General features: G+C 41.4%; 4 protein-coding genes across 4 annotated transcripts in view; 1 reads left to right on the top strand and 3 right to left on the bottom strand.

Annotated features, from left to right (window-relative positions):
- dnah1 (dynein, axonemal, heavy chain 1) overlaps positions 1–4,161 on the bottom strand; it is a 28,234-nt gene extending 24,073 nt beyond the window's left edge. Inside the window, exons 1-11 of the mRNA XM_069678804.1 lie at positions 3,985–4,161; positions 3,778–3,859; positions 3,534–3,603; positions 3,126–3,273; positions 2,881–3,013; positions 2,629–2,796; positions 2,288–2,543; positions 1,998–2,155; positions 1,689–1,894; positions 1,186–1,484; positions 161–311 (exon numbers count right to left, since the gene is read on the bottom strand). Of these exons, the coding sequence (XP_069534905.1) occupies positions 161–311; positions 1,186–1,484; positions 1,689–1,894; positions 1,998–2,155; positions 2,288–2,543; positions 2,629–2,796; positions 2,881–3,013; positions 3,126–3,273; positions 3,534–3,603; positions 3,778–3,859; positions 3,985–4,161 (1,848 nt within the window). The remainder of the gene's footprint in view (positions 1–160; positions 312–1,185; positions 1,485–1,688; positions 1,895–1,997; positions 2,156–2,287; positions 2,544–2,628; positions 2,797–2,880; positions 3,014–3,125; positions 3,274–3,533; positions 3,604–3,777; positions 3,860–3,984) is intronic.
- An 8,282-nt stretch (positions 4,162–12,443) lies between these two features.
- LOC138606248 (netrin-4) lies at positions 12,444–16,705 on the top strand. Its single transcript, XM_069678707.1, has 10 exons — positions 12,444–12,534; positions 13,005–13,495; positions 13,607–13,927; positions 14,216–14,342; positions 14,527–14,715; positions 14,947–15,163; positions 15,276–15,403; positions 15,533–15,601; positions 15,725–15,895; positions 16,087–16,705. The coding sequence occupies exons 1-10, from the start codon at positions 12,459–12,461 to the stop codon at positions 16,221–16,223; spliced, it is 1,926 nt and encodes a 641-aa protein (XP_069534808.1). The 5' UTR covers positions 12,444–12,458; the 3' UTR covers positions 16,224–16,705.
- A 165-nt stretch (positions 16,706–16,870) lies between these two features.
- On the bottom strand, positions 16,871–18,944 carry chchd4a (coiled-coil-helix-coiled-coil-helix domain containing 4a). The gene is made up of 3 exons (XM_069678681.1): positions 18,792–18,944; positions 18,263–18,361; positions 16,871–18,154 (listed from the first exon to the last, which is right to left on the bottom strand). The coding sequence occupies exons 1-3, from the start codon at positions 18,811–18,813 to the stop codon at positions 17,778–17,780; spliced, it is 498 nt and encodes a 165-aa protein (XP_069534782.1). The 5' UTR covers positions 18,814–18,944; the 3' UTR covers positions 16,871–17,777.
- Positions 18,945–19,615: 671 nt separating this feature from the next.
- On the bottom strand, positions 19,616–24,016 carry LOC138605519 (protein transport protein Sec61 subunit alpha-like 1). Its single transcript, XM_069677835.1, has 12 exons — positions 23,931–24,016; positions 23,029–23,096; positions 22,857–22,922; positions 22,685–22,763; positions 22,367–22,498; positions 22,104–22,213; positions 21,816–21,969; positions 21,566–21,726; positions 21,239–21,436; positions 20,941–21,132; positions 20,777–20,853; positions 19,616–20,654 (listed from the first exon to the last, which is right to left on the bottom strand). The coding sequence occupies exons 1-12, from the start codon at positions 23,935–23,937 to the stop codon at positions 20,468–20,470; spliced, it is 1,431 nt and encodes a 476-aa protein (XP_069533936.1). The 5' UTR covers positions 23,938–24,016; the 3' UTR covers positions 19,616–20,467.
- Positions 24,017–27,271: the final 3,255 nt, after the last annotated feature.

The raw sequence follows: 27,271 nt of genomic DNA, 5'->3' as shown, positions 1-27,271 counted from the left end.
TGGCACGGACGAGAGAGGTAAAATTAAATCATCAGTCACTTACAGCAAACATGTCAGTATTATCATCTATGTACAGAAGAGCCTTAAATGAACAAGTTTTACATCCTCAAATTTACATTTTTAATTCAAACATGTTTATCTCTCGCAGATTTTAGTTTACCTTTTCAAGCTGTGGTACATTGTATGTGGCCTGAATTCCTTTATCAAACAGGTTAATGATGGATGATTCAAAATTGTCCAGAGGAGTGCTGTAATGGACCCCAGTCTGATCCAGAGCCAAGTCCACCAGGAACATAGGATACTTCTTTGGCCTTGAGAGAATGATTTATAATTACAGACACAATACTGTATATGTAGAAAGTAATGGGTTATGTAATTCTCACATCAAACAAACATTACAATTGCCCTGAGTATAGCATGTATTACTGACCAAGATATAGTCACAGAATAAGAAGATTTGATAAAAGTGCAAACGTTTGTTTATATGTTTGTTGGTGCTCCCTTGTCTTGAAGGTTCCTGAGGATCGTTGCTGCAGACCACCTGCTGCTGTGGACCTGCTCGACTGCAACAACTACTAACATCAGCCTTCACCATAGTATCATTATTGTTGCTGCTAATGCTAATAGTAGACCTGTTGACTTCAACTGTTACAATTACGATTACCTCAGCCTTTATCATTACTCTGCTTCTCTCGCTAATTTATTTATTTATTTATTTAGCCAATCTTCACCCTAGTCTACCACTATTATTGGCATTGTAACCATAAGTATGTGTCTGTTGTTGTTCATGTAACAAGAACATATGTTGTTGTTGCTCTCTTTGCCTGTCTCTATCCTGCATCTCCTTCTATCCCATTTTCGGCCCATCCAGTCGAGGCAGATGGCTGTTCAACATGAGTCTGGTTCTGCTCGAGGTTTCTGCCTGTTAAAAGGAAGTTTTTCCTTGCCAATGTGCCGAATTGCTAAGTGCTACTCATGGTGGATTGATGTTGGGCCTCTCTTTAAATAACTTAACAAAGAGTCGGTCTAGACCTGCTCTTTCTGTAAAGTGTCTCGAGATAACCCTGGTTATGATTTGGCGCTATACAAATAAAATTTGATTGATTGATTGATTGATGTTCATATAAATGTGAATGTATGCCCAATGTGCTTATACTACATGCATTAAAGTGCATACTATCCTACTTGTAGGGGCTGTTCATAAGGTTGTTTCCCCAGACCAGGTCCTGCGGACATGGTAGCACACTGTGGCAGGCGTCCAAAAGCAGCTGAGTCAGACTGATCAGCGAACCCTGCACGAGGAAGCGCAGGGAGTCCTGCATGTTGAAGCGCACCACAGCCATCAGTCTGTACAGCTTGGAAAACTTGTATATCTCCCAGCAGGACTCATTGACGTTGAACGCGCCCTTGCCAAGACTTTCTAGCTTGGAACGGATGCTGTTGCTCAGCGTGACCATCCATGCCTCCCTAAGAAACAGGTTAATCTGCAGAGGGAGAGAGAGAGATCTGATGCAAACAAAATGTTGTCTTTGCCCTGATGAGCCACTGTATTTAAATGAGCGTAAGTTAAATTTGGGGGCTACTGCATATTGTAATTTATTACCAGACAATTAAACAAGCGTGCATTCAAATACATGAAGTCATGGCCAAGTATTGGCAGAAGAAATGCAACCCCTTTCCTAAAATACCTGAGTTTGCACTTGAAACTGGACGACTTCAAACTCATGGAGTCGCAGTGGTTTGTTTAAGGTGACATTGAACAATTCCATGGTTGCTACTTTGTTGCATTCCGACCATATTTCAGATAACACACAGATCACTTCCGGCTTTCTTAGCAAGGAATTGAAGACAAAAGCAGCCTGGTTCCTCTTATAGAAAGGAACTGGAATGCACCCTGTACATAGATAAAACAAAACAGTGTATACATTCTGAGGGTGAATGTCATGTATTAAGTGGTAATACATTTCTTTAATCTTGTTTAAGGCTAACAGTCTTACCTTTTTGTGGTGCATACTCAGGATCCTTCTGTGGCAGGGTGATGTGTGAAAACTCCTCTGGTTGGCTCTTCACTACTTTGTCAAAGCTCATGCAGTTCATTGTACGGTCAAAGTCCAGTTTGACCTCCGTCTCCAGATCCTCTATACACTTCTCCAGACTGCACACATAAAATTCCATTAATCCAACCAAGTTGTTCACTAACATTTTACCTCAGAGGGATCTATTGTAAAACAGATTATACTGAACACAGAGAAAATTACAGAAGTAATGTGACAGTGATAATACTCACATTTTTAGCCTGAGCCCAGGGGCAGAAAGGGCATGCCTTTTAATACGCTGTAGACTTTGGGTATCAAGAGATGGTGTTCCCCTACAGATGGGCATGCAGTCTACGGACAAGTTGTAGAGGATCAGAGCTTCTGTGTTCTCCCTCCAACGCATAGCAAAGTGGATCCGTTCAACAAATACACGTGGGTCCTCAGCAATGAATAACAATCTGATCCTGGGTACCCAATACCCATTGCCTGCTAGCATGGTGTTTTCCCCTATGCAACAGAGTGAGATGGAAAGCATTAAGACATGATCAACACAATAACCAGAGGTTGTAAGAGACGAAAGGAAAATAATGACATAATACTGCCTTTGTTTTAAAAGTGCAAAGACATGAGTTTCTTTCTTTACCTGTCAGGTTGGTGTTTCTGTGAACCTTCTGTACAAGGTACTGACATTTCTCCTTACTATAGTCAAGGACCACAACTAATTGCCAGCTGTACTCCAGCAAAGAGCTTTCTGGGTCCCCTTCGAAAGAGAGAAAAGAGAGTAAACATTAAAAAATATAATTCCTGCCTCTTTATACAAAATATATTTTTAAAGACATCTTACCAGAAGGCATCATGTTCCCTGTAGGCAGCAGGGCTTTTCCATGTACAGGTTCTCCATCAGGTGAACCTTCAGCCTTGGCTAGAGCAAGCCAGTCTTCAGGACTCCGGCAGTCAAACTCAGTATTGTCAAATATCTAAGTGAGAGACACAGGAAAGATGAGTGGGGGTGCAGCTGTGCCCCAAATATGGGATGTAATGGTTGTAGGGATGGTAAATGCCAAAGAAAAGATTGCAGTGTAGACTCACCTCCAGGGGGAGATAGGGGGACACAGTGTGGTCTTGTGTAGTCACAGGCTCATTGTTGCTCTGATGTCTTGTCATTAGGTGATTGGAGCATACGCCTTTTTCTGCCAGGAGCTGTTCCAAGTCATATGTCAAGTATTTCCTTCGACATCTATACCGACAATATAAAACAGTATAAATAAATCATAACAGGAAGCCAGTTCATAACAGTTTATAAACAATATCCGAAAAGAACTAATCATGAAAATGTTAACATATATTAGAAGATCACAGTCTGACTTACTAACATGTTGTGAGTGAATCTTGCCTTACAGTATAGGATGCTCAATACAGGAAATTCTTAGAAAGAAAAGCTCCCACAGCCGCAAGAAAAATCATCCTCTTCTGTCATACATGTAAAACAGTACATACCTCTCTATTTGTAACTTGCGAGGGATCTGCCCAGGAGCGGTTTGGTAGGGCAGCTGGACCTTGGATGTATCTTTACCCAAGCAGAAGTAAGAAAGGAAATTAAAGAAAACAGTGCAAAAGAACAATATTTTACCCCCAGCTTTTACAGCACAGTTGTTCTTAGAAATCATTATACATGCAATAATAGATGTTACAGAAATAATTACTTAAATGCCTAAAAATGTCATGTAATACAGTATCTCACATTTTGTTGTTCTGCGATCACTGAACTTGAGGATGGCTTGACCCTTTGCCCTCTGCTGGATCTTAGGTCCCGCTCTACAAGACTAATCAATAAATAGTTACTCTAGTGTTTTGGTAAGAGCATAACAGGAGTTAAACAGTTTGAATAGGCCTCATAATAAAATATCTGTAAGAATTAAAAGGTTTAAATGAGCTTCTGTGCTTTTACCTTGAAATTAAAGGTACTGATGACATCTGAGTAGAGACCCGTCTGTTCATTCACAAAGCATTTTCTGACAGGATGGAGAATGCCCCTGTGACTCAGAGCTGGAGGTCTGGGCTCTGGAGGTTTGCTGGGAGGATGAGGCACCAAAACACCGAAACAAGGGACATTTCTTCCTTCCATCTTCTAGGAGTATAAAACAATCTATATGTGAACAGCTAAACCTGGATTTAAATCTGTCACCTGTCTTAGATTGTGTATACTAATTCCTAAACCAACTTTAGCTACATGCAAAACGTAGATGACAACTGTAAACTTTATCTGTTTCTGATATAGGAGCATATAACGTACCTATATGAGATAAATTACAACATTCAGTGGCGAGGTCAATCTTAACAACAGAGAAGTTTTCTAACTTTGCTAACAGACTGCTGCAGTCAAATAACTACAGAAACAGCAAAATGAGACAAAGCTTAACACATGCTAGCTGTTACTCACGCTACTCACATTTAAAGCTACTTTCGACAAATCGTTTGACTGAAGTAACTTTCGCCAATTTTATTTTGTAAGCAACTTGGAACAAGCTGTTTGACATACCTTATTTGTTTTTCAATTGCAAGTTGTAACGGTCCAAATCACCTTGAAGTAACTTGTACATAGGTTAACATGGACGGCTGAACTTTAGAAATCTCAGTTTCAAAGTGGGAAGTTAACTACCGGTATGTTGCACGCGGCAACGGTTGTCATGGAGATGAATCTCTCGCCACCGCTGTTGCTTTGTGTCAGACTGAAGAAAGAATTGGTTCAGTAGGAAACAGCTTTCCGTTCAAGTCACATTTTTTAGTACTAAAAGAAAACTAAAGGGAAGTGAGGAGAAGACAACTAATAAATAGGAAACGATGGAGAAGGGACGTAGAATAAAAGAAAAGTAGAATGCCTAGTTCGAATAACAAGCGTTATTTAGTTATAGGCTACAGTTAGTAGGATTCTTTCTGTAGGCTACATGATGTTGAGTATAGCCTTTCTTAAAAAGAACTTACATTTTGCACCACTGCATCATTTGACAGCTGTGGTCACTTTCCAGATTCAGGTTTTAAGTAGAGTAGGCTACTGAATGTGATGTATTAACACAATATTAGCTACAACGTGTCTGAGAAAATTCTTCCCAAACAGTCATCTAATAATAGGTAACACTATGAAAGATTTAACATGGAAAAAATAAATAAAATAAAATAAAATGGAAAACTGAAAGAAGAGCATGGAAAAAGCATGGAGAATTTAGCCATGTAAATTCATGAGTATATTATGAGCCTGTACCTGTGGAAACTGACCGTTTCTCTGAAGGAGTACTGTTTCAGTGAGTAGGACAATTTCTCATCTGAACCAATACCAATCTGAAAATCTTATTTTATTTTATTTAAAATTTTATTTCAACATCTGAAAAAAGCTGTTTGAAACTGAAAGCAGGGGCCTTTTACAAAACGATAAAAAAAAAAGGTCAAGCTACACAATTTGTGTACATTTTTGATACATTGAGCACGTATAGGCTAAACAGTTGAGATCGGTACTCCAAACTGAGTACATTTATATGTCCCCATCAGAAATTTCATATGATCTCTGCAGATAAGCACCAGACACTATTGCCCCCTGCTGTTACCTGCTGAAGGTAATGGCAGTAATGATTAGCTAATGGAATTTGATTGGAATGCACTGTGTACAAATTTTCAATCTTTTCCTTTCACAACTGTAACAGCTTGAATGTAAAGACATGGGGGGGAAAACCCCATTGACCCATGCAATCCTCACACTCGTGGGTCACGAGGGCATCATAACCTGTCTGTTTCCCATGGAAGATCCCAGGCATCATGTACTGCGGCCCCTGCTCCTTCCTCTGGCCTCTTCAGTTGAAACCCATCAGCCTGAGATTGGGTAGCCAAGCACAAATGAAAATCTCATGTGTCTGAACCCTCACAGGCGACTCTGGAAGGACATGCTGGTGAGCATTCAAGGATAAATAAAGGTTGAAGGGGGACCTGAGAGCAGCTAAAGATGTGTGACAGTCAAATCCATCAATCAATCAATCAATTTTCATTTATGTAGCCTATAGCAGCATAATTAAGGGCTCAACCAAGGCTTTATCAAAAAGAAAATTGTGTGTCCCAGACTCAAACTGCTGGACAATTCAACTGGAGAGATAATTGAAGACTCTCCCTCCCATACTACTCTTGGAGACTGTAGGTACAACAAGCAGGTCTGCATTCTGCATGTGCAATGTTCCCTAGGGTTAGAAGGGCACTATGAGCTCTTTAAGATGATGTGGATACTTCAATTATAAGCAGCAGTCATAACTCAAGATCGGCCTGCGGAAACATTTAGTAAGTAGTAAGTAGTTATTGTTGCTTCTCAATGGAGCTCAGTCTCAAAGCAATGACCTCATCCAAAAAGCAGGCCTAAACCAAATGAAAGACTTCCCCAAGGGTCTAAATAACCCACATCTAATAATGACATTATCATATCAGAGTTGCCTCAGCACTTAAATCTTCCTGACCACAGCCGTTCATTAATCATTAGCACATGTCTAACGTTATTGATCAAACCATTGAGAAGAAGAAGAGAGGGTTCCAAAGAAAACCTCACAAAAACCACAGGTCTCTCCTTCAAGCATGGTCGCCTACCAATATTCGGCTGGCAGTGCAGTAACCATCTCTGGAGCCAGGAGCCCTCCATGGTAATGGGACTTGATTGGACAGATGTGGCCAGAAGCTCTGGGTGAGTGGAACTGATTAAACCCTAACAAGCTTTGTTACAGCTTTGATCCGCCCTGCTCTCTGCTCTCTCTCTCAGTTTGCATCACTTCTCATTCTACAGTCCAGCAGCAGATATAAAGGATGTGTCAGCATCAACATGAATATTAATCACTTACATAATCACACAGATGTTCAATCCATCCTCTCCCATCTTCATCCCAGATTCATCATATTATCCTCCCTCTCTCCTATTTGTACTGTAATGGGATGTTGTGAAGGTCATGCCTTTGTGAACACAACTCCCATTTTACACTAATGACATCAGCATGTGCTGCTAACTTTAGCTCCTCCTGAGGGCCAGATGTTGGCTGATGCGATCAAACACTAGCTGTCCCCCTCTTACTGTCACATTGTTGTGCACGCCAGGAGGGTTAGGCAGTCGCACATATTTCCACATACCTCTTTTCTCCTGCAGAAACCCACAACCCAACCACAAATGTGGGCACACCCTTAAGTTGCAGTGTGATTATTTTTTTGCGTTTGCACACAGGAATGGAAACATATATACAATGGCATGCTATAATTCCTGTAAAGTCCTATGAAGCTTACATTAGAATAAGCGGATCAGCTATAAAGTGTCATGATTTACATATAGACACTATGGACTATTAACAAAAAGAACTGGACACCATCTTACCATCTTAAACCCATCACTGCACCTTCTGATCTGAACAACAACTGTGTTTATTGAATGTCCTTGGTGTCAGTTTACAGATGGAACAGAACCACCATGAGGGCAGCAAATGTCACGTTAACATCCCAGTGTTTTAGTGGCAGTGTACTTTAACAAGAGAGCATGCAGATACCAGCAACACAGATGCAGGGCTTCCTCTGGGCCGATTTAAGTGTTTGACTCTGCCTGGTCATATGAGTAACTGTTGCTTAACAGCGACCCTTGGCCATACATTGAAGTTGCCGTCATGGCTTCGGTGAAGCGCAGGTGGACTCTCGGCATGCCAATAACGACTTCTTTAATGGGTTGAGAAGGGCCTCAAAGCAGCAGAATGGCCAGACATGAGAGACAGACTGGAACCCCCAAACTGTGGCCCAGGACCTCAAACATCTGCATCTGATTTTTCCTCTCATTTGCTCCATTTCTCAGTGTGACTTTTAGGAGGGGAACCAAAGTCAGACACCATGAGCCATAAATATATTTTAACATGGGGGCGATCAGTGATACAAAGGACTAAAACTGTTTGTGTGTATTTATATTACAGGTATATTATGTTTGTAACTTCATGCAATGAGCTTCTAATATTCATCAAGCCTGACTGTGCTGACCCCTGACCCCCAGCACACTTGATGGTAGTTAACTTTGTTCTGCTAGTTGCTAGTTTTATCACTCTTTTTTAAGCGCCAAACCACATTTCCTTTGAATCCATTGAAGTTAATTGAGACAGTTAAAATAAATCGTTACATAAGCCAAGTCAGCATGCTTTATCTAAGTGGGTGTGCGAATATGAACTGGAAAAGTGGAAACTGTAACACATGCCTGTATGTGTTTTTGTGGTAAAAAACAGAGCGTGTTTTCTGGCATGCCAGTTTGTTTATGTGGGTGGGCAATGAAAAGCCAAAAAGAGTTATCAAGAAAATGTGTCTGTGTTTGTTTATGTGCATATTTGTGTGTCAGAGTGACAATGTGAGTCAGTTGGTGACGCACAACAGTACATTTTGAACTTGTTAGTTGATGACATAAACTGTGGTGGGTGTGTTTGTAAGTGTGTCCATGGGTGGGAGTTTAATTTGTTGTCCAATATTAAACAGGAGTTACAGCTATAAATAACTCACTGCCAAACTGAAGCCACTCTTTAACATTCCTGTCATTCCTCCATGGTAAGAATAATTACAGAATAAATGGAAACACTTCTGTACAGTTTTCCATCACTCACACATACGTAAGAGTGTTTCACCACAACTTTCCCAGAACATACACCCACAAATCCACACACAAGCTCACAGATGCACACATTATTGGTTTGGCTAGGGTTTGGGTTAATGCTTCACGGAGGCCTTGATTTGTCATCCTGCCTCATCTGGCCTCTATCATGTTCTGGTCGGACATTTAAATCTGTGTCATTCATCCTCTCACATCAAAGAGGCAACGTGCAATTTAACCTATTGTGCGTGCTATACTCACACACACACACACACACACACACACACACACACACACACACACACATACACGGTAGATGTGCTAAAGTTAACAGACAAACTTTAAACAGTCTCTTTGAGCTTATTAAAACCCCTCTCTGACATGAGGATCATAGTAAACCTCTTTGTAAGTTGTCCACACTGATTATCACGCACAGTGATCATAAATTCAAGCGACACTCAACTAAAACTATCCTAAAAAAATACAGTCCTCTTGGTTTTATTGGACTTGAACCACAGACCTTTGCAGCTGACCTGTCACCTTAACCTTTTAACTTTTAACTCTGTCAACTCTCAGGCTTCAGGGTAAAATATTGAGCCATGATTTCTTGAATGATTTGAAAGAGTGGATGTGTCTGGGCTCAGATCTATACATCAAAGATCACTTCTGTGCACTTTATGTTGCAAAAGCTATGAGTCGTTCTCCAAAAATGCACCAGGATAATTAACTCTGACCTCAGAGCTTAGCTCAAGCTCACCCTATTAACCAGGGCACTTACTGGTGGATCTTGTGGCCGATGGATAACGTCACATGAGACCCCAATGTGTGTAACGCTGTAGTCTCCAAAACAAAATGCCAAAACAAACTGAGACATTTAAATCAGACTGGCATCGATTGAATTGTTCCTAAATCCACATCTGATAACAGAATAGATGAAATATTTGTAGGAACAGATCAAGTTGCTGCATCATGTGAGGCCTTCAGGCAGAACAGTCATGTAAGGAAGGAAGCAGCTTAATCCTCTTCATCCCCGGAGGAACATGTGAGGTGACATGTAGAACACAAAGGCCGAGAGAGATGGAGAAGTGTGGAGTGACACCATGTGCTCGACACACGCATGTATGAGCAGCCTGCACAAACATTGGGGATTAGAATGACGGGAAGGGGGAGTATCTGTTTGTCTGACCCCGTCTCTCTAACCCCCGGCCCCCATTAAGCCCTGTAAATGAGAGAAAAAGGAGCAATTAGAGAGGCAGTCATGAGGCAGGTAGGAGATCCCTCTGACCTTTCCTGGCTGGTATTTGACCTCTCACAGCTGGGGGCCATGATGAAGATACATGCTGAACATTCGGAGAATGTATTCGATGAGAGGAACCTTGTGAAAAAAAGAGGCAGACATTTTTCTCATTGAGCTGAAAATCTAATGAAAGTGTTGGAAACCGCAGCGTGGATTCTGTTGTTTATCCTCTTTTATATGCTCACGTTCTAAACAAGCACTTTATTGGATGTGGGCAGCTCTGCATTCCCATACGCAAGAAAAGTACCCTTAATTACAGTGTATTCAATTAAGAATTCAATGTGTAATGTGTTTTGAAGCCAAAATGAGCGACCAAACGTAGTTTATTTGCACTGAAACCAGCTGCTCTTAAAATATTTTATGGCTCTGCTGCAAACCTTGACCTCAAACATCAGCGACTTTACTGAAACCTACAGTTTTCATGCTGTTGCAGAGAAGAGATATCGGTCACATACAGTATGAACTTCCTTCAGAAAACTGAGTCTGTCTATGAAAGCAAAACCAGCTCAGGAACACACGGAGGATTTATTGACTCTATGTTTTATCCATTATCCCTCCTCCCTAAACACACAAAATGCACACAGGTCCTCCCATCCTGTAACCTGCAAAAAGATGTGAATCTCATTACCGCGTGTCCCCTGGAGTCAGATCTGGCTCTGAATCAGATCAAGAAGCCAGAAAATATGTCTGTATACTCCTTATATTCCTCGATAACAGCTAATCCCTCATAAATGGCATTGCTGTAATCTCCTATAAAGCCATTGTTAGCATGTACTGCACCACCGGAGTGAGACGAATGGAGAACTGGAAGATGAGAGAAGATGGAGTGCCTCAGGGGGTTATTGTGTGGAGGCCTGCCAGACACTATAGCTGGTTTTGAAGTGGAGAGCAGAAGGACAGAGAGATGAAAGGAAAGACCATAAAGTAGTGAACAGAGACAAACGTACAGCAGCCAAGTGATATATAAGTTTAGAGACTGTTGAAAATGGGATCAAAACTTTACATACATTAAAAGTCAACACAGATAATAAATGTCAGATTAATATAGATTGATGATGGTGGTAAGACAATATGAGTAAAGAATACACATTGCAATCATTGGCCTATATGTCATCCTGATTCTGTTTCTGTCATCCACTCTGGAGGGAAAGCAAGCAAGCAAGTCTGTTAACAATTTGTAAGGCATTAAAGACATTTATTGAAACAGATCTCACTCTGTGTGTCTATTCCAATTTTCTGAGCCTCTAGTATTTGATGTTGAGCCATAAAACTGAAGAGACGTGGTGTTTATTCTTCAAACTCAGAGAGTGTGAGTTCCAGGGAGCGAAAATACATCAGGCTCAGTAAGAGCCCAAGATTTCCTGACGTGTGTGGTCAAAAAGAATTTAAAAGAGGACTGTCGTGTGTCAGACCATGTGTTTATTATCCAGTGTCATAATAAAGGATGTCAGAGTAATCTCTGCAGTCAGGCAGACAGATGGGGAAAAGGTCCCTTTTTCTTGTCCGAGTCATTTGCATGAAACTCCAAGCTGTCAGATTCTCTCGGTGCCACAATGCGCCATCGAGCTGCAAATAACTGCGCTGAGGACTATTTTTGTCTCCCTTCTCAGGTTTCTTCCTGCTAGACATCAAAGAGACCTGTAACTTGGAATTACTGCAGCTGAAAAACAGGAGGGTAGAAGCAGATAAACTAACTTCCCCGCCTTATTAAGAGGCCCTGGTTAGTGGATGGATCTAGTTAAAGTGGCATGCGCTCTGCGGCTGGTCAGCATTAACTGCGGTGACGAGTCCCTGCAGGTCGCAGGTCTGCCCTCTCTTGCGATCCTTTGCAGAATCCATATGGATGAAAGGCGGTAAAAGTGGAGGGGAAATACACATTCTCTGCCAAGGGTAGTTTTGGTTTAGTGTTGTTAGTGCAGTACAGCCTCCTCATAGCGTGTGTGCATGCGTGTGGGCGGGGATGACCATGGATAAATAGAGCGCACACTCTCTGCTGTGCGTAAAGGCGTACAGGAGACCTGGCTGAGACACGAGGCTCTCGGGTTGGCTTTGTAATAATGGAGGCAATTACTGAACTTAATTAGCATGTGAAACGGTCATTGTCAAATCTGCCATACAGACACTTTGTATCGCGCGAAATGGAAGACGACAAACATCAACAACATCAAATGGAAATTAGTATGGAGCGTTCAATTTTGGACTAGCTAATGTTCCATATTTTGCTGCAACAGGACGCACAATCATGTCAGAGAGATGCCCCTGCTGCTGCTGAAGATGCTTTGAACTTCATCAAGGATTTTTTCCATCAATTATCAGGGGAGGACATCTGAAAAACACTCCTGGATTCATCTGGACGCTTTGCGCATTGCGTAATTGGCAGGGAAATGCGCGTGTCCTAATGGTAGACTACACACAATGTACGGGCTAATCTTTGCTGGAAGGCGTGTATCGCACCATGTATGTAGTAGACAAAGAAACAAGGATAAGAAGAGTGTTTAGTATGCTTGGGACAGGTCAACATCAAATGCAGGCAGCGCTCTGTTGGCTGTTTTTGGCTGTGACGAGCAGCGGAGCAGGTGAGCATAATCATCATCATTGTCATCATCAGTGTGGCTTTCGTTTTCTTCTTCTTCTTAGGATGTTTTATCTATTAGACAGATAGTTATAGTGACTCAACTGTGTTAAATGCCCATGACATGTATGACCTGATAGTGTTTTTGTGCTGTCCTGACATAATGGCCAAACCTGTTGCTGATAAACGTGATAACGTGGCAGCAATGTGTCTTGCCATTACATGTAACCTGAGAATATCAGTGCTGTCCAATGGGGATTCTATGTCACATCAGAGCAAGCAGTAGTGGCTCAGTGATCATTCATATCAAATATTCATGAGAAACACAATGAAGGATGATGTGATGGAAAATGCTTGTTGTATTTTGAAGACCTTCATGTCTCCATATGTACTGTTCTATACCTTTATCATCTTAACACTTTAATCAGTATAGTCTGGTTTGTTAAACTGATTCTCCATCCTGCTCTGAGTCAGTTTCCAGATGCGTGGACCAGGCCTGTAGTCCGCCCATAGGGAACCTGGCGAGTGGCAGGACCCTCGTCACCCTCTCAAGCTGCTGTGGAAACAGCTCCTTCCACCACAGCCTTTGCCACCATCCTCCTGTGACCCCCAACCTCTGCACTGAGGATCCTCATCCATCTGCTCACATGAGTGACGACCCTTTCTTGAATCCGAGCACCTGGTGGGCATCTGGTGCAGGTGCTGCTGTGCAGGAGCAGCAGGATGAGATCAGGCTGGACCTGGAAACACAGTTCTGTCTGTCCCATGTGGTTTTGGTGTTCAGGTCCCCCCGGCCTGCTGCCATGGCCATCGAACGTTCAGTTGACTTTGGAAAGACCTGGGAAGTTCTTAAGCTTTTTGCGCACAATTGCAGCATGGAGTTTGGTTTACCTGATGATTATTCTCAGCCTGGGTCTTTGTGTACGTCCCGTTACACCAGGGCTACACCCTGCAGTGGTGGGGAGGTAAGAGAATACAGACAGAGATGTAAAGTACAATTTCTAATCAAATCCAACAATGTTTAATAATTTCATTCAGTTTACTCATACTGTTTAGTGCTCTGTTTCCCCTCCCAGGTAATATTACGGACACTAGACCCCAGCAGTGCTAAAACCCTGGACCCCTACAGTCCAGAGGCACTGGCCCGTCTCACTCTCACTAACCTCCGCATCAGACTGCTTAAACCTCAGAGCTGTCCTGCTCACATAGATCCGCCTGCAGGATGGACAAGCCCCAAAGCCTCATCTCTGACCGCAACATCAACCAATGAGAGCCCAGCAGCAGCACCTTATGCTATTTATACTTTACTGGCCAGAGGGACCTGCCTGTGCCATGGACATGCTGAGCACTGTGTACCACACAACAGCAGCAAAGACACAAGACAGGACAGTAACATGGTGAGTTTCCTTTGTGTGTAGGTGCATGCCAAAGTAAATGAACAGCAGTCTGTGAGCCAGTTTCTGCTTTGGCCTGTGTTCCATTACAGTCTTGTATAAAACACGTCGGACTGTTCAGGTCCAGATGTGACATGAACTTCCTACTGGAAAACTCCCCAGTTAAAGAGCTTTAAATAGCTCGATTTACTCTTAACACCACCTACGTGGATCTATTTTATAGCCGTCTTCAGACAGCTGTAAGGTCTGATGTAGGTGAAGTAACTGAGCAGCCCCAGATGTGTCTTCCAGGTGTCTGGGAGGTGTCTGTGCACTCACCACACAGCCGGGGATCACTGTGAGAAGTGTGCCCCGCTCTACAATGATCGACCATGGAGGTCTGCCAACAGCAGCAGCGGGGAATCCAACTCATGCCAGAGTAAGTAACTGCAGTTAGATCAGTGGATAATCCAGTGAATCTAAAGTATGATGGGAGTATCAGACGAGTGGCAATGTTTACTTTACATGAAATACTTAGTTCTTATTCTTTGTCTTTTCTCTCCTCTCCAAATGTCTCTCTGTCATCTCTCCGACTATGAAATCACACATCGCTGTGACGTTAGAGTGTCAGTGCCATGGTCACGCAGATAGCTGTCACTTCTCTCAGCGGGTGTGGATTTCGTCTAGTGGCACCAGTGGGGGCGTTTGTGATGACTGCAGACACAACACTGTCGGGCGCAGGTGTCAGCGCTGCCGCCACGGCTACCACCGCCACCCATCTCTGCCTCTCCACTCCCCACACGCCTGCACACGTAAGAGATGCAGAATGAGGGGGTTTGGCTGATTTTAATCAGTCAGGAAAGCAAAATAAAGGATCTTTCATGATTAAATTGGTGTTAGTGGAAACAATTTAAAATTCAGTGAGAACCTTTTAGTCATATGGCTCCATCTGCTGGACTATATTTGTTAATTCATTGTTTAAAAACAAGAAACAAACTAAGAGTTGAGCAGCGTAAAGAAGTGTGTCTGTGTTTGTTTCTCAGGCTGCTGGTGTGATCCACAGGGCACTTTGCCTCCTCATGCTGGACAGGAGGGACACTGGTGTCACCCTAGAAGTGGGCAGTGCCACTGTAAATCTGGTGTAGGGGGCACAAGCTGCAGCCACTGCCTGCCTGGTTTTGGGGGTTTTGGAGAGGAGGGCTGCAGACCCTGTGCCTGCCCTCACAGCTGTGATCCAAACACAGGGCAGTGTCTGGACAGGTTTGCCATGTTAAAATTGTTTACACATTAACACTGACGCTAAAATTGAACTCAGCACGGTTAATTGCTAACAAAGACCTTTGAACTGACGGTTTTGATTCTACTTTTGCAGCTACTCTAATAATCAGGTGTTCAATGTGCCCATTGGTGGGAAAATCCCTGATCTGGATCACATGTTCACAACAGAGGAAGAGGTACAGTGGTCAAAGGAGCTTGCAGTCTCTGCTCTGCATTACACAGGTGAGTGTTCTCATTAACTGTGGTAGTCATGTGCATTGCAAGACTTTACATTGTTGAATTATAGGGTTTACCACAGTGCAATTATGGATATTAAAGTAGAGCAGAGCATAACTTTATGTCTGTCCACAGGAAAGTGTAGCTGCAAGGAGAAAAAGCTGCGCAGTGTGTCTGATCTCTGTAAGACCAAACATGATTATGGTAAGAAATAAAATGTTCAATGTTTTCTTGTTGAGAAAAATGTCTGATAATCTTGAATTTGTACTTTTTCTGGTGCTTCAAATGTCTTCTCAGTCTTCTGTATTTCTGTGTGGCCCATGACAGTAATCAAGGTCAGTGTGCTGTCTGCTCACGACAAAGGCAGCCATGCAGAGGTGCAGGTCAAAGTTCGTAAAGTTCTTCGATCAGGCCAAGTGGCGCTCAACCTGGGGACCATCAGCATCTATCCTCTGTCCTGGACCAGCCGTGGCTGCACCTGTCCGATTCTAAACCCAGGTAAGACAGAGTTTAAAAGCGAACATGAAAAGGAATTTGTTACAGGCTACACAAAGCACTGTTCAGTATGTATGTTCAAGTTTTCTTAAAGATGAAGGTTTGATGTTTAAGGTGACCAAACAGTGATTTAAGGTTAGTAACACCCAAAGGATGGATTTGATTTTTATTAAATCAATTATGTTCTTCATTAGGTATGGAGTACCTGCTAGCAGGCCCAGAGGAGGCGAGGACAGGCCGTCTGCTGGTCACATTGCAGAGTGTTGTGGTCCCATGGACTCCCCGACTAGGTCTGCTTATGTCAGAGGGCCTGAGAAACGGATGTCCATGAACTGTATATCCAAATATGGAGGACACACTTCAGGGGATTTCACAAAGGAATGTATGAGTCAGTGGACAATTCAGGAAAGGAACTGAAACTGACTGGACAACATGCTGTGTCACCAGGGGAAATAATCCTTGAGTCAAACTCACGATCAGTCTAGGTCAAACATTTGAACAACACTCATAAGTAAGGTGAAGACCAAAATAAAGACTGACATGAATGACTAACTGGTCATATTAAATAAAATGTCTGCAAGTGTGATGTTAAAAGTCTATATTTGCATATAATATATTGATATACAACATAAAATACCTGGAAGAGTTGAGTTGAACAAATCTCTTGTGTTTGTGTTCTCTCTTTTTTAACTAGCAACGGGACAGCTTTGAGTTTTAGTTCTTTGGGAGGTAAACATGAATTCATAAAATAATACTTCCTGAACTCTAACATTACTATAATACAAGTAAAGGCTTTGATATGATGTGGGTCTTTCTTATAGGGTCAGTTGTTTTCCTCACCTTGTTCCTCATCTTCTCCGCAATTTTAGTGAGTAAAGCTCACATAAAACTTTTGAAAAATCTCTGACATAAGACGGTGTTGTGCTTTGACTTCAGAAAGACAAAAACAAAAAGTCCAAGTTGTTTAACGATCATTTTAATCTGGACATGTTTTTAAGGCCTGAATGACATTGTATGGTGAGCACAGAATCCAACATGAGACTCAAGACAGTGTTAAGACGACAAAAACATTTTGCAGTAACGCTTAAATGTGACAAATCACTTTGGTCTAGGCCAGACACAGTCTCAGTTCACAAACAGGACTACCATTGTTCCTAGGACAACAGACGTCAATGGAGGCCGAGAAGGTTCTACGAGATGTCATCAAAAATTTAAAAAAAAATCTGTTTATATCTATGTTTACTGAACAGAAGCTGTAAAAGCTGGAACACACATACTTAACAAGTAAATGTGTTTTGGTCTCTCGAGTGATGAAAGCAAAGGGACTAATTCCACTGTTAAATTTGTGTGAGTCAAAACCGTGTTGAGCAGAGGTAAATTCCTAAGAAAGGCTAAGCATTGCTCAAATCAGAAAATCTAGTGATTACTTTCATTCATATATAGATTTAATTAGTGATAAATCATCAGTGCAAGTGATTCTCCTGACCAGTGACATACAGATAATGACCTCTCAAAAACAGCTCTTCTGATTGACATGAAAACACTCAGCAAGGTAAATTTATATTGCATATAAAGTGAGTCAATCAGCTAATGTCCCTGCAATAAATAGCTTGGCTCACTATGAGTAAATAATAATATTAAATTATTTTTGAGTGCTCAGCAATAAAGCAGCCTATACTTAACATACATAGATCTTTTATCTGCATTCACAAAGTCCTTCTCTGACGGCCTGTCAATATTATCCGTGAGCATCAGAGCCATGTGAGTAAGCCCTCTATAGGCTTAAACAGGCCAAGGGACCAATCAGAGGTCCTCATGGAGAGTCCTTTATGCTGGGCAGCGCTTACACACAGAGGACAAGAGCCTGGATGACAACTGACTGACCTTAGCTGGCCGTCTGGTTGTCTGTAGGTAGTGTGCTGTCAGATGACAGAGCAGACTCCGATGTTGAAGGGGCGGGGGTAGAGTCATTTTCAAGGGGTAAAGCAGAGCCCTCAGTCGGGGCTGCAGAGGCAGAACCAGAGTGGGATTCTGCTTGGGAGGAGCTTTCTTTATCCTCCTCCTGAGGATAGAGCTCGGGGTACTTCTGCATGCACTCTTGCATGTTACGAAAGTTGTCGATGCACTCTGAGCCCTTCACCTCTTCCTGACTGTAGTGGAAGCAGGAAAAGGCCTCCTTGAACTGAGAGCCACATGGTCCACTGGCCATACCGCCCAGACATGGGCAGTTCCAGTTGATGTCTCCATTTGGCAGGATCAGACCTAAAGCCGCAAGAAATCGGACAAGAGCAAGTTAACAGAACATCTAGATGGAGGTAGTAAAGGTTTGGAAGTCATGTCCATTTTCCCCACAATAATTTAATAACTTACCCTGTTCCTCATAAGGATCATTTGGGTCTTCTGCAATGAGCTCAGCATTGCTCGGTGTCTCATGATCTTCCTTAGTCACAAAAATGATGCGATCTTTACCTTAAATTACAAAAAAACAACAAAACATGGGTTTGAATACATTTTCAGAAGGAAACCTGGTCCTTTATAAAACAAATAAAGAGTATAGCTGTATTTGTTAAACATAGTTGTGACCCATGGGTCGCACTATTCCTGTGGCTTTGACCTGAGTTAGCATGCCCTGCTCTGCAGTTTCATAGCTCTGACAGCCCCATCATAGCTAGCCGTGTGATCCCTAACACTGTAACACACTGTATGACGACTGTGTCATTAGCTTTTGCTTTACCATTGGTTGAGGCTTAGCTTTTCTCGCAGCTAGCCATGTAGCTAACATACTGTTCTTCAACGTTATAGTAAGTTAACAGTGTTTCGAGTTAGCCTAGCATGGTGGCTCGCTCGATGACATTGCCTAGCCATGGAGTGGAAATTAATAAAACAACAACGAAATTACCCTCTTGCCTGCAGTACGACATGTCTGCCGGTGTTTTTGTCAGTCGTGCCAAATCCCCTGTGATGAAAGATGACAAGTGAGATAGATAATACTCAACTACTGCGGAGATTTCATTTGACAAGCTAACCGGCGTCCGACAGCCCGTTACCCCCGTCTGACCTGTGCCCACATGTGGACTCACAATGATGACGTCACCGGTCGTTTTCCATAATACATATATATATAAAAAATTGCATTACAAATAAATTAGTATTGTTTGTAATACTTTTAGTGAAATAAAATTGGTATTACATGTACATTTTATTTTTATTATTCTCTTTTGCGTTATGTTTAAAAAAAAACTGCCGTTCGTGTATTTGAATGGTTTTTTTTTAATTAAGACTGGAAAAAAGCCTACAAATAATTTGTATAACCTCCCCTTTTAAATTGACTTATGTATTTACTTGCAGTCCTGTTACTGTGTGCACACTTTGAAAAGCAAAATATTCCCATTAGTTTTCTTTTTTTAATTCTTTGCAAGTTTATTATAATCCTCATATAGTGACCCCTTGTGGAAGTTAAGTGACCAGCACAGAAAACAACAAGTGATTTAAACCACCAATGAGACATAAACTAGTCTCACATGCACCATAAAATGATGCGTAAAGCCTGATGTGTTGCATAATTCTTAACTTAACTTTCAATAACCTGTGCTGAGAATATTTGGTTGCAATGCTAATGTGTAAAATTCCTCATCAGTTGATGGAAAGATTTCCTCTGTATATTTTACAGAACACTCGAGGACAAAGTAAAACAAGACAACAGAGGGAATCAAAACACACATGTTGGAAAAACAAATCCTGTTTTTTAATAACACAATTATGTCTGTTACATAAAGTAAAAACCAAAATGAAACCCCTTTTCATCCCTATCAAACCCACCCTCATCCCGACCATCTCGGCAGTATTGAGCAGCGATTCAGTCCGGGACTAAAAGAGCATGACGACACAGACAGACAACTTCCTTTAAGGACCCAGAGACAGAGGACAAGCACTGTGCCCTACATAAGACCAGAGTGAATATAAACATAGTCCATCATTTAAAATATCAAAATAAAAAGGTAAATAAAAACCACCAACAGCCTGTCTGAGATTTCCAGAAACCTAATCGGGAGTACAAGCATATTTCATTTATACTTTCACATCCTACTATAGGCCCCTAGAAAGCATGATAACTATCCGTGTCATGACTTTCTTTCAACTCCCTCCAAATGTCCAGGCACAGTGCTTTCAGCTCAGAAATGAGCACATGTTAATGCTTTCTTAGTGTTCCTTGAACATGCTGCAAAAGCAATGCCTGAGGTAAGTCAAAGACAGCACCTCACACGTATGTGCTTTTAAGCATTCCTCAGCTGATAAGACAGTCAGTGGGGACATAGGCAGCCTGCAGATAGATGGGTAGTAGTTATGGGAGTAAAGAGACAGTTGAGAGACACAATACTATGCGCAACCCTGGGAATAACCAAAAGTTTTCTCAGCATTCACATGCTGGAGGTGTATGGTGGAAAACAAAGGTGGTGGAGAGAAATCAGCTATCCCAGCTGCAAAATGTACTGATTGTGCGGATTGCAAAAAATCCAAATTTAAAAAATGTGTGGTGGATGATTTGTGTCTGATGTGTCACAAGCTTGGTATTCTCTAGAAGAGCAGTGCTCCCATGCTGCCCACTTCACTCTGCTCCTTGACAAAGATTTCAAAGTACTGGTAGATGATCGTCACAGCCAAGAGGATTCCCGTTCCCGAACCAATAGCACCCAGGAAGTCAGCCATGACCGACAGGCCTCCTATACAGAGGCCACCAAAGGCAGCAGCTGTGGGGATGTACCTGCGAATAGTAAAGAAATTACAAATACAGGAAAATCATGGAAGACAATTTTCCACATGTTGTGAATAATAACATGAAAGCTGAGCCTCTGTCTGTAAGGTTAGTTAAACAAGGTTAGTTACCTGTTAAGCTCATGCACCATAGATGTCTCTCTATGTCCCCTCATGACCATCTGCTGCTCCTTCAGCTGCTTCGCCACCTGTTGCAAACAGAGTTATAAATGCAGGTTAATATTAATGTGACACAAAGCAAGCTGCAAACTGCATATATACAATCCAAGACTTACATCTTTGGCAGAGGATCCTGAGACCTCAATCCAGGTTTTGGAGAAGAAGGCACAGGAGCCGAGCATGAAGACTATGTAGATCACAGCGTGAACCGGGTCATCCAGAACAGAACCAAATGACTCTGGAGGAGATAGGTAGTAGCAAAGACCTCCCACTGGGTAGGCCCGAGCTGGTCCGCCACTTGTTGTGTCCTAAACGAAGAAAGAAATTGCTTCATGTCAGAAAAGAAACAAAACCTGAAATTTGACAAAACAAAAACTTGATGTGCTGCAGTCGAAAAACCCATGTTATACTTACAGACCACGTTCCCAGGAGGTTGACAAGGAAGTTTCCACTGAACCGCGTTGAGAGCATCTGAGATATGACGTAGAGATTGGAGACCAGGGCGGACTGCAGGATGATGGGGATGTTAGAGGTGTAGAACAGTTTGATGGGGTAGGTATTGTATTGACCACGGTAGCGGGCTGACTTGATGGGCAGGTCCACTCTGAAGCCCTGGAGAGGTAGCAAAGTTTTAAAATTAGTAAACTGATAATTGTTTTGAAAACCTGCAGCCCAGATGATTTTAGTGCCATGTAAGCTGGTAAGTCACTGGTCAGTATTAAGTCAATGTTAACTGCTCACCTGGAAGTATATGACCACTGCAAACACAAAGACGGTGGCGATGAGGTTCATGAGGTTAGGCAGGTTTTGTCTGTAGAAGGCCTCTCTTAGAGCACGCACCTTGTCCGTGCGGGTAGCCAGAAGATGGAAGAGAGCAATGATGGCTCCCTCAAACTCAGTACCTGAATAAAGAGTTAGAGGGTTGGCCATATGATAAGACGAAGATCATCATCAGTTAGCTCTAACATTTGTCTGTTTCAAGTATCCATACCTCTGCCTGTGTTGACTGTTGTGGGGCTGAAGGCCTTCCAGACAATTGTCTCACAGATGTTGGTTGCAATGAAGAGAGAGATACCAGAGCCCAGACCATAGCCCTTCTGGAGCAGCTCGTCCAGCAGCAAGACAATCAGACCTGCAACGAAGAGCTGAAGAAACAGGCAGGTTTGTATTTATGCGACTACATTATGACAGTCACACCTCATCGCAGTAAAATCAACAGAGTGTTTTCAGATACAAACATTTCATAAGTTAAGGCTGTAGGGCAGCAGTTTTTATTAACCTGGATGATGATGAGCAAGCATATTCCAGCACCCATCTCCGAGGGGTCTCCATACATGCCAGTCATAACATATACAATGGCCTGTCCAATGGTGATGATCATTCCAAACACTGCAAAGAGAGAGAAGAGAAAAAGATTTGCAATCTTGCAGGGACAGCGACTTCTGATGTTACTGGTTCTGCAATCTTCAAATAAAAAAAATGTCACTGTTTCAAAGGTACATTAATTCTAAAAATAGAAAATGTAGAGAGAAGTTGACCTACATTTCTGAGCTCCATTAAAGAGGGCTCTATCTTTGGGAGTGTCTCCCACTTCAATGATCTTGGCACCAGCGAGCAGCTGCATGATGAGGCCTGAGGTGACAATGGGTGAGATGCCCAGCTCCATCAGAGTACCTGAAGGACATTGTCATTGTAAGTCTCAGTTAGAACAACAATAGCAGCTTTACCTGAAACAGTGCATAAAGGCTCTCGACTGTTGACCTTTGACTTTTCACATGTGCTGATGAGATAATGTCAGGCCTGATAAAAAACACTGACAAGAACTTCAGTGATTACGTTAAACATGTACAATTCAAGCACCTCTGTTGGAAGCAAGGATTACTCTCATCCAGTAGAAGGGATCTGCTGAATCTGAAGACATGATGCCAAAGAGAGGAATCTAAATTTAAGAAAAAGATAAAAAGGTGTCAAACACAGAAAAGAAAAAGTAGGTTTTGTTTTTAAAAAGGTTTCTTCACCAACGGATACTAACCTGGCAGCACACCAGGAAGATGAATAGCGTGATGGCAGTCCATAGTACTTTTTCTCTAAATTGAATCTGTGAGGATTACAAGAGGAGTACATATCACTCATATGTCAGTTTATACATGCAGAGTACAGAGACAATTCAGCTTTATAATACATGCCAAAAGACCTTGGCTTACCTTTCTTTCTGGTTTCTGAATTTCTGGCAAGACCGCACAGAACGGCTTGATGACCTCCAAAAATTTAACTGCATGAAGAAATGAGGAGGTTAAAAGACACTGTCATATTGCATTTACACCACACATAATGTCCCAACAGTGTCATAAATATATCTTGAGTTGTTGCTCTTCTTAAACCACGTTAGCGTTGATGCTACGTCATCACTATCCTCATGCTAAACAGCTGTCAGCGGTCAATTGGTCAATGATCTTTAAAGAGTATTTTACCACCTATGTGGGCATAGAAACATATCAAGTTAAGCAAAGTAAACAGTAACTAGTTTCTAGTTTCTAGTCATTTTGAAACGCTTGCGACTTCGCTGCTGAAGGTTTCATCTTGGTATTGATCAGCTGTGTCAATCACTGAAATTGACTTTGACAGCTCGCGATTTAACGTATGCCATAGCAAATCTATAAATACAGTCACACAAAAATCGAGAAGAAGCCAGTTACATGTAAGTTTTTGCAGTAAACGATCCTGGATGAACAGTTCATACAGCTAGCGTTTACGACCGTTAGCCTGATGCTAACCAGCGTTCAATCACAAGTGAGCAATCCCTTAAAATAGGAAACTTTGATTGATTCTTGAAATGCACAGGCAATATTTTAGAAATGACCCTTGTCTCCGAAACAAACCTGAGAAACGTTGGTTAATTTAAGCGCAACGATATTTGATTATTCCAAACTTCAGAAAATTAGCTCCCGTTATAAGCTAGCTACAACTTGCCACCCAACCTACCCAAGATTAGCCAATTAGCTTGTCGACGACCGCTTTACGTCCACTAATGTTCAAGTGTAAAAAAAACAAGCAGGTATTTAAGATCACCCTCAATACATGTAAACATAAGAAGAATGTCACATACTTCCCATGGTGTCCTTAGGCCGACTCCTGCCGTGTTACTGGTACCAGTTTGAGTGCTCAGAGGAGTCAGTGTGGCTCCATCCAGCCGCTCCGTCAGAAAAGAGAGAGCAGTAGAGACACGTCACCAGACGAGCCACTCACACACGTCACTGCTCTGAGACACGGGCAGAGCCGTTATACTGCATACTGCAGACCACATACAGTTACGTATCGATAAGACTCTAAATCTCAGATCATAAATAAGTACTGTAGACTAGGAACTTGTGATTTTGATTTTTACCATTTATAAATTCCCCTCTTGTAACACAGAGCTCTCCAATCCTCCAGAGGGCGCTCTACTCCAGACTCATCAGTAACTCTGATCGTCACTCACACTCCCCCCGCACCCTGGTGAAGACCTCTGAAAGGGATGTATTCAATGTGACATGTATCAATACCAAAAATGGATGTAAACCATAGACAGTCATTGATGTAAACTAGTAGCAAGTGTAGGCTAAATTTTTCCTGCATTATTATAACTTCTAATATTATTATTATTATTAGTATAGTATTAGTATAATAATATATATAATAATAATTATATAATAATAATAATAATAATTATTATTATAATTATAATAATACTAATATAACAGTTATATACCTCATATTTTTATTTCAATTTATCTATTCCAAATTGTAAACTATTCTTACTGACTTGCTATTATGTAACACCCGAGTTTCCCCCCTGGGGCTTAATAAAGGATTATCTTATCTTGTCTTATAAGATGTTTGATCGAGGCACTTTATATCATCATGTATGCAGTTTTCATTATTATATTGTTCTATGGGATGTTTGCTTTTCTTTGTACTCTCCAGCTACCACCCCAAAAGGAGCATTCACCCATATACTTTATTATTCTTTACATTTATTTGTTGAATAACGCAGCAATTTAGGGCTGACAGTATTTAATCATTGTCATTATGTAGCCTATGTGCAGCATCCAAGTCCTTTATTTGACTTCTATCAACCAAAGTTGCAAGTTTACCGATATGTTACCAATCAGTATTATTGCGGCCTTCTAATTGCATGATGAGTACTTAAGTTTTGAAACTTTGAGCACAATTTGCTGATACCTCTCAACAATCCAACACTGTCTGGTGTCACACAGGACACAGGATGTTGTATATGTCATTTGGCAGCCTCCTGTTTCCATTTTTATTTGACAAAATTTAATTTCCCCTTTCTAAAGACCAACAGATAAGTTTTCACCAGAATTGTCGCTCTCGGTTACATATTAGATATATGACTGCAGAGTTCATCGTTGTATGAAACTTGAAGGCCTACTGAAAAAAATTTGAATGATATCAACTTTTTGATAGACCTTTTTTAAATGTTAAATCATGCAAAATTTCATGATGCATTTAGTTCTAATACAATTCCGAACAAAAGCTCTCTCAGGTTTAACTCCTGAGAACGTCTGTCCACTAGAGTTCAGTGTTGTTCCAGTAAAGATATATAGCTATAGACATTTAGCCAGGCCTCTCTTCTCTCTCTCTCTCTCTCTCTCTCTCAGTATGTGTGCGTGTGTGTGTGTGTGCGCGCGCGCGCGCGTGTGTGTGCGTGTGCGTGTGTGTGTGTGTGTGTGTGTGTGTGTGTGTGTGTGTGTGTGTGTGAGAGAGAGAAAGAGAGAGAGAGTGAGAGTATTTGTGTTTTCTACTGAAAAACAAATCACTTGCTATATGACAGCAAGTCCAGAGGGTTTAGACTGGTCAGATGATGATGGCTGAATGCTCCAGTCATTGTTGTTCTGTTGCTTGATTAGTACGGGTCAGTGGCTAAGTGTGCCGCCAGCACTGCACAGCCAAAAGAGCTCCACACCATTTTATAACAAGATCACTGACCCAATATTTAACAACTACAACAGGCCGATTAAATCTTCTCAACACAAACACTTTGATTCTGCTGCTTTGTTTTCACCTGAAGAAATAACACCATAAGGGCCCAACAAAAAACAACACATGCACACACAAACAAACACACCTTTTCATTTTTTATCTAACCTCTGTTTTACCAGGCTTCTCGCATTGAGATTGGGATCTCATTTACAGTAGATAAAAAAAAAACATTAGTCAGTTAAAATATTGACACACAGACAGCCTGAACTCAATATATTCCAGGCTTTCTGTGTGTAAATGTTTTAGCTCATCATTACACACACACAGGTAGTGTAGGCTGGTAGGGAACCTGCTCATCTGCCTTCAGATAAAGAGATATTTGTTCATGATATTTGTTCATTTACATAATGAGCACAGAGCTGTGAGCTAACACAAAGGTGAGGACATACAGATACCTCACAGCCCCCCTCCAGCCTCTGCTTTCACTGAGTTATGAATAGTCTGTTTTATTCAAGATAAGTTTCCTTTTTTTTTTTTTTTTTTACTATTTAACTATAAGGAAAGTATGGCAGACCTCAGCTTTTAGTTAAACAGAAGTTTATTTTAGTTGGAGAGAATTTATTTCACACTTCTGTGTTCAAGAAAACAAAGCTTTAGAGAAATGATTGTTTAATCTGACATGTTTAATAACCCAAAATAAATATAACAGCCTAATCCATACAACCAGTCCCAATGCAAATAATAAATATAATAATAATAAATAAAGACATGAATAGTCCCTGTGTTCCATGTAATTGCTAACTTGGTCATGTGTCCCCACAGTGCAGCTGTTCCTGTGTGTACCTGTGGAGGACATTGTGTCTGTCTGCAACCTTCAGTTATGTAAACTCACCGATGTATCAGTACATGCCTAAAACATGGAACCCAGGGCCGTGGCTAAAAACCCTGCTGCCACTGTTTGCATACCAGATTTGCATTTGGGACTAACGGAAGTTAGAGGACATTTTCGGCCTCAGACTGTGGTGCTCATATTAATCAACAACTTGTTTGAATAACATTTAATTAGATTTCCTCTAATTAAAAAGGGCCAATTTCTTAAATCATTCTAAGTAATCTGTTGATATATGACCAGAATCCCATAGATAAGACCAATCACTGTGTGAAAACTCACATTTGTTATGTCTGATTCTAAAAGAGAAATAACTATCACAACATAAATATACAGTGAAGTTATTATAGCACAATGTCAGTATGGAATTAGAAGAAAAATATCAAATAAAATGTGTTTGTCACAGTTCACAGGACTGTGTCATACAGTGAAGGTGACCTGAGTTGTTGCATCATGTCTCATTAAACCAAGGGGAATTTTTCCCATTTTGGCCTGTTAGTGGCAAAAGGAAAACTGTAGAGTCTAGTTTGTTTCAAATAACCTTGATTTACACCTTAGGATGAATCTTACCATGA

The sequence above is a fragment of the Semicossyphus pulcher genome, unplaced genomic scaffold, assembly GCF_022749685.1.
Source record: "Semicossyphus pulcher isolate SPU_LCO1_2020_fin unplaced genomic scaffold, fSemPul1.0.p SCAF_3, whole genome shotgun sequence".
NCBI lineage: Eukaryota > Metazoa > Chordata > Actinopteri > Labriformes > Labridae > Semicossyphus > Semicossyphus pulcher.
This window is presented reverse-complemented; position numbering and strand designations above follow the sequence as displayed.

Excerpts from the sequence above, each read along its gene's own strand:
- chchd4a (XM_069678681.1), bottom strand. The coding sequence starts at position 18,813 with ATGTCGTACTGCAGGCAAGAGG. Across the intron at positions 18,362-18,791 it reads GTCGTACTGCAGGCAAGAGG|GTAAAGATCGCATCATTTTT; the intron begins GTAATTTCGTTG and ends TTGTAATTTAAG. Across the intron at positions 18,155-18,262 it reads TGATCCTTATGAGGAACAGG|GTCTGATCCTGCCAAATGGA; the intron begins GTAAGTTATTAA and ends TTGCGGCTTTAG.
- LOC138606248 (XM_069678707.1), top strand. The coding sequence starts at position 12,459 with ATGCTTGGGACAGGTCAACATCAAATGCAGGCAGCGCTCTGTTGGCTG. Across the intron at positions 12,535-13,004 it reads TGTGACGAGCAGCGGAGCAG|TTTCCAGATGCGTGGACCAG; the intron begins GTGAGCATAATC and ends GCTCTGAGTCAG. Across the intron at positions 13,928-14,215 it reads CAAGACAGGACAGTAACATG|GTGTCTGGGAGGTGTCTGTG; the intron begins GTGAGTTTCCTT and ends TGTGTCTTCCAG.
- LOC138605519 (XM_069677835.1), bottom strand. Across the intron at positions 22,923-23,028 it reads TTCAGAAACCAGAAAGAAAG|ATTCAATTTAGAGAAAAAGT; the intron begins GTAAGCCAAGGT and ends TAATCCTCACAG. Across the intron at positions 20,655-20,776 it reads ATGGTGCATGAGCTTAACAG|GTACATCCCCACAGCTGCTG; the intron begins GTAACTAACCTT and ends TACTATTCGCAG.